Consider the following 6,738-nt stretch of genomic DNA (forward strand, 5'->3'; position numbering starts at 1 on the left):
ACTTATTCAGTTTGTCTGCAGAAACGTGTCCCACACCTAGATATAAACATACCTGTTCGGCTATTTCTATAGGATTAGACTTAATTCTTTAGAATTTATAGATTAGACTGCCTATTTAAGTATGGGCTTGCATCAACCACACTCCATTGTGGGAAGGTCCCTTTTTCTTCCCTTATCTCCCAAAAAAAAGAAAAAAGAAAACCTCAGACGCTGATATGACTGCAAACATGAATTCATAAAACCTTTGAGGAATGTAACACGTACTTTCATCTACAATTTTCACGACTAATTTGCACAGGAACTACATAAAGTATTAGGGAGATAAGGAATATCACGGTATTTGCTAAAGGGAATAAAATGGTATATCACCAAGTAGAGAAGAAATGGCTCCTCTGTCATAAATGCAGTAAAAACACAGCTGCTAATAAAAAAATAAAATAAAAGGGAAAATTAACAGAACCCAGAGTCGTGAAACTGCAAGTGTGATGCACTTCAGTATAGAATAGAATTATCAAATTTTCCCTGTTTGCTACTCAATTTGGTGTTATGCTACAAACCACACGGTAAAGGTTTTGCATATTGTTATCAATTTCTTACGTGTATTATAGATATTAAGTCCCATTTTCTTTTCCCTGTTTCGTCTCCAGCCCAAGGCTGGGCAAGACAAGCGTATTTACTAAACGAAGCATGAAACTGACCCAGCGATCAGACTTACAATAGAGAGAAAAAACTGATGATAAATATATTGAAATCAAAGAAAAGCCAGCACAAATTCTTGAGTTTCACCCAAAAATAATCCAAATCCAAATACAGACCAAAATAAGATAAGGTCTTCATAATTGCATCAAATGACACAATAAACTACTGAAAAAACTGCCGGATTAAGTCTGTAGTCTAACTAAATACTCCTTGAGAAAACCAAAAATATAACAAGCAATTGGAAAGAGGATTTGCAACCTAAGAGGTCTTCTCTGCTTTGGCAGCAGTTGCTGCAGCCTGCCCCCGGAGCCGACCTGTCCTCCTTGCTGCAATGAGACCCACCTTCTGTCCAGGTGGGGCATCGCGACGAACGGTGGATGCATGCCCAATGTGCTGGTGGTTTCCTCCTCCGTGGGGGTGCTCCACGGGGTTCATAGCCACACCACGAACCTTTGGCCAGCAGTTTCTCTTCACACGGAATTTATGGTAGGCATTGCCAGCCTTGAGCATGGGCTTCTCAGTTCTGCCACCACCAGCGACCTGCCCAATCATTGCTCGACAGCCACTGGGAACAATCTTCTTAGAACCAGAGGGAAGCTTGATCCTGCAAGGACAACGGCAAGCAATAAAATCAGTCATTTAATACTTGTAAAGTATGTGGGACTAAAGAAAAATTACACATAGGTTCATGCTAGCAGGTTGGATAACAGAGCTGCTGTAAGAATTCCAAAGTTTCTTTACCATAAAAGAAGTATAACACCCAGAATATTACAACGAAATTCCTAACGTACGCCAGCAGGACTTAGTTACATGACTAAAGGAAAAGAAAAATTTGCACTCTCTCACATTTAGCAGCAGCATCCCAATTAGAGGGGCCCAACCATGATTCAGCAAAACATCTGGCAGCACTATGTGCTAGCAACTCACAATATATCGCCAAAGTGAGTGTCTTTATCTGAGCAGGATTTCATACACGTAAAAATCTAACACTTGCAGAATAAGCACTGATATTAGCCAAACATCATGAAGCTACATTAGCTAGCAGATTGCGTACATCATGCTGCATAGCAAGCGAAACTTACTTCTTCAATATGACAGCAAATGATAAAAAGATAAAATGTAACATACAGAATCTGAAATGTTAAGAGTCAACCAACAACTTGGTATAAAAATATAAATTAACATACACAGACACATCTGACAGAAAAACAGCCTACTTTGCTCTAATGGGTTTCATTGTCGCCGGAACTGCGGTGATCACTAATACCAATAGAACGATGACTAATACCAGCAGAATGATAGAATCATCAAAAAGCAAATTACATACATCCTCTCAAATGGCAACTCATAATGTTTCTCCAAACTGCAGTGAATGTGATGAGTACCAAAATCAAATTCAGTCCCATTTCATTTCGTTATTCTGACAACCACAACACCCTCCAGTTCTTGTATAGCCCCATTAAAGAATCATTTTCACAAAACTTCATGATGCGGAACTTTATAACAAGAAGCCACCAAAGCATAAAATTTGACAATTTCCATGTTTCACAGATGCCAATTGTTAGGAGCTACCAATGTATAACCATGTGCATCAATGGATCATATCGATTGTGCATGGGTTTATTCTGACCAGATTGTGATGAAACTAGGTCAAACTTCAATTTGACAAAAATTACCATATTTTAACACTCTGACAAAGATAATTGGAAAACAGAAAGAAGGGCATAAAGACACTATGACAGGAACAATGATCGACAATACATAAAACTAAAATATGCATGCACTAAAATGGATGCAGCATCATGACTCCATAACGCAGACTATCCTAAATGACAATTACATGCAGTTTGCAGAATGAAAGCTACTATGTATGAACATCCTCTTTATTTACTCCATGCCATCCATCATAAAGTTAAAAAAAACATGTTGAGGCCCAACAAGTCACATACATAAATATTATATGTCCTAAAAAACAAATCAACTGTAAAAACAGAATTTCTTTTGAGCCACTTGGTAGGGTTTTTCACCATCTTCTCTGACTGGAGATACCAAATGAAAGTGGAAAGTTACCAGGAAAAAAGGGGTCTGGTTCTAAATAGTTGTCTTAATTATTCTTAAAGCTTTCTTTTACCAAGGAAACAGCTACCATGATAATGATTCACTTTCAACAGCCTGACAAAGTAACCTTCATCCAAATAGATACACTACCAAAAAATTTAAAGTTTCAATACCATTCCACAAAGAATTAGGGAAAAAGTGAAATCACATTATTCGACATCCCCCCCACCACCACCAACCCCAAAGACACAACAGGGTTCCCCACTCCAACTATCACATCACCCGTATGACTGAGCCTCTCTTGATCATGATATGATGCAATAAGATTCTTTCTTTTTTTAGAAGTCTTAACATCTCACTGTATTCCTCCATTCCATGAATGAATCATGAATAGTTATGCATGTACACCCTTTTTGTGAAACGTTTCATTAACAATTCTGTCTGCCCAATCTTTTTCAACCCAATGTTCCTTTGTTAATTAATTACTCTCTAACTACATCCAGATGTTCTCTATGACATTCCCTAGTAATGTATTTTTACCGACGCTGCACTAAACCCAAATCATGATCATGTGACTCCTAACTTGAATATTATAGAAGATACTTGTAGGTTCTGTTTCCTAGTAAGGCAGGACCAAGCTCAAGAAACTGAGCAATAACAATCAACTGGAGCTTAAGACTCAATGGAAGCTTTAAAATTGTTTCATCAAGTCCATGTATTTGCCTCACAATCAATACATGGATATCTAGCTACACAAATATTTGAAATACACCAGTAAATGGATGAATCCAAGTTCCCTAGCAGGCTAGAAATACATGGTGGCATAAGTAACAATTCGTCAGAATAATGATCTACAGAAATCAATTAACAGCAAGAAACTTTGTATAAAAAAAATAGAGAAGCATTCAGAACTTATCAAATGAAGAAATGAAATCCATACAAGTCCCTCAAACATGCTTGTATTGTATGAAGTATGACAGGAAAGATTGGAAATCTTCACAGGAAAATTAACAAGACAAACATGCATTTCCGGCACCAGCCCTTAGAGCTATTCAAGTCAACATGTGCAACTGCTGTAATGTCATCTTCGGCCTTCCAGCTCGCCAAGCTTATGAATCTATATGAATGACTGAATAGTTCTTGATATCAAATGTAATCATATATTTCTAATCTGAAATTTCTAATTTGCACTTCCATCATAACAAACCATCCTACTATTGGTTATTCAAGAATAACTGGACTCAGTAAATAATATCACCCTAGAATCTAATATGGCAAACATATAAATTATAAAGCATATCTGACACCGGAATAGCAGCAATTTACATAAACCAGCTTACAGACGTGATTTCAACTACCGAAACATTCTTCCAAAATTCATATAGAAATTCATATGTAAATCACTACTTATCGCCGTTACAAAAACAGCAAAAGATTCACATTCGATGCAAATCATTAGTCAGGAACAAGATGCACGCTAAACTACCTAAAATAACTCTTCAGCACAGATCGGTAACAAAAATCCGGAAACTCCCCCCCCCCCGGGTCTTTTTTGTTTTTCCTAATCAAGGATCTATCCTCTTGGACCCAAAGAAGGGACCAGATCGCCAACCTCTGGAACCAAATCTCAAAACCTTAAGCCTAGATCAAGAAACCCTGTACCAAAACAGAAGCAATTAAGTAAGGAAGAAAAGGGATGGTTGGCGGGTGTGGATACCTGGTGGTGCCGTTGTCGGGATTGTGGCTTATAACGATGGCGTAATCGCCGGAGGCGCGGGCGAGGACGCCGCGGTCGCCGACGTGGTGCTCGACGTTGCAGACGACGGCACCCTCGGGGATGGAGCGGAGGGGTAGGACGTTGCCGACCATGAGGGAGGCCTTGCGGCCGCAGTAGATGAACTGGCCCGTGTATATGCCCTCGGCGGCGATGAATAGCTCCTTCTGATGCTTGTAGCGGAAGGGGTGGCGGAAGGTGACGCGGGCCAGCGGGGCGCCGCGCCCGGGGTCGTGGATGATGTCCGTAACAACGCCCTTAAGATAGCCATTGCGCTCCCCGTAGTCGAGGCTCCGGAAGCGGGCCGGGCCTTTCCGGTGGTGTGTGTGGGAGCGGAAGACCGAACCCGCACCCTTCCTCTGAGCCCTGATCACTCTACCCATGGCGGCTGTGACGAGCGGCAGCTGCGAGGGGAGGCGGGTGAGCGAAAGGAGACAGGACTAGGGTTTTCACGAAGGAATATATAGCGGCGGGCGAGGAAGAAATGGGAACCAGAAAGGATGCACGGGTTGCCCTAGCTGCTATCTCCACCGTCAGATGACATCTGTGCCCGTGATTCACATCCAGTTCGGTCGATGTCAGATCGAGACCTGGACTCGTGATCGGCTCGGATCCAGGGGAGTTGACCTAGATTCGGATTCGGTCGCCCGACTGGGCTCATGAGGCACGCAAATTAGGGGCGCATCTAATTTGATATCCGATCCTTAAATCCTGATTTTTTTTTTTTTGAAAGTAAATCCTGATTTATTTGATATCTGATGCTTAAATCCTGCTTTATCAATCTAATTATGGATCATAAGAAAGTGTTTCAATATCTCTAAATTTGTTCTTCTCTTCAAAATAAATATTATTGCCCACACCTTGGCAATAAGAATGTATTTGATTTGCAATCGGAATCGGAATCGGAATCAAAATGGATCGAATATAAAATCGAAGTAGCCTCTGATGTGTTTCATTCATGGCTGAAATTGGAATCAAACTAGGGATGAAATTTGAATAATAGAAAAAAGTTCGGATTAGATTTTATGAGGATGGAAGCATTCTTATTTCTCTAGAATCACTATAAAAATGTGATTTACAATCAGAGCGAGAACAGCTCATTTTCATTTTTTTTCTCACCACCCAACTCTCTTCAACTAAGTATATCGTAAAAATTTAGAGATTTAGAGAATAAGAGAGGAAGATGCATGGGTTTGGGAAATGATGGTAATCAAATAGCATTGTTTCAATAATGTAATCATTTATGTTATCATGGCCCCTGGAAAGGCTGTTATTAGCGGTCAGAATGCGATAATGGCTTTTATTTGTCCATGCCTGCCCGAGTCCCAGCCGCTTGGGTCGTCATTGTTGTAAGAAGTTAATCAAGTTATTGGAATAATTAGCTTCTAACATCTAAGAGTGCTTCCAGCTGGCAGCCAAGTGAGTGGCCATAAGCACCATGGTACTAGAATAAAAACTACTACTTCTCCCATAAATGTGTATTGCGAGATGAAAAAACCATCACATTTTTATTGGCTCTGGCTGTCCATTCGCGGCATACGTGGAAGAAATTGATTACTTCTCGAACAATTCGACATCCAAAGATGACCCGACCCACCACAGGCTCTGCCGCCACGCTCCAACTTTAGACTCGTTTGTGCGCATTAAAAGAAAATGGCCAACAAAAAAAATATAATATATATATAATTAATTTTTTCAAAAATAAAAAATAATATTTTTTATGAAAAATAAAATTTTCATATTTTATAAAAAATTATGAAAGATATGAAAAAGCTACTTTTCTCCTGGTTGAAAATTGCAATTGTTTTCTAAAATTATCTTTCAGATATGATAGATATACGCTAATAGAAGTCGCTTACTCTCCGTCTAGCGAAGGTGCCAGGGCAGGGCTTTTTTCGTAGTAATAGTGGGCGGGTCTCATGAGATCTAATCTATGCTAGATATGAGATCTAAATATAGATATGATAGATCCATTTACTATCTATTATTTGATTTACTATTATTCATGTGCTACTTTCTAAAGAGGATCTTTTGTCTCATGGTAGCCTGCTCCAGTCCCCTTACGAAACTTTCGTTATTGGGTTAGCCATACACTTCACATGTTTCTAGCGATTCACATGGCATCATCAAATGATACAAGTCTTGGATAAGAATCTACAACGCACTAGAACGCCCTTGTTGACGATCCTTTACTCCGACAGCATCTA

General features: G+C 39.7%; 1 protein-coding gene across 1 annotated transcript; it reads right to left on the reverse strand.

Annotated features, from left to right (window-relative positions):
* Positions 1 to 717: 717 nt before the first annotated feature.
* LOC120107540 (60S ribosomal protein L8) lies at positions 718 to 5,002 on the reverse strand. Its single transcript, XM_039120852.1, has 2 exons — positions 4,475 to 5,002; positions 718 to 1,303 (listed from the first exon to the last, which is right to left on the reverse strand). Exons 1-2 carry the CDS (start codon positions 4,912 to 4,914, stop codon positions 958 to 960), a joined length of 786 nt encoding a protein of 261 aa, XP_038976780.1. The 5' UTR covers positions 4,915 to 5,002; the 3' UTR covers positions 718 to 957.
* Positions 5,003 to 6,738: the final 1,736 nt, after the last annotated feature.

This window comes from Phoenix dactylifera, unplaced genomic scaffold, assembly GCF_009389715.1.
Source record: "Phoenix dactylifera cultivar Barhee BC4 unplaced genomic scaffold, palm_55x_up_171113_PBpolish2nd_filt_p 000893F, whole genome shotgun sequence".
NCBI lineage: Eukaryota > Viridiplantae > Streptophyta > Magnoliopsida > Arecales > Arecaceae > Phoenix > Phoenix dactylifera.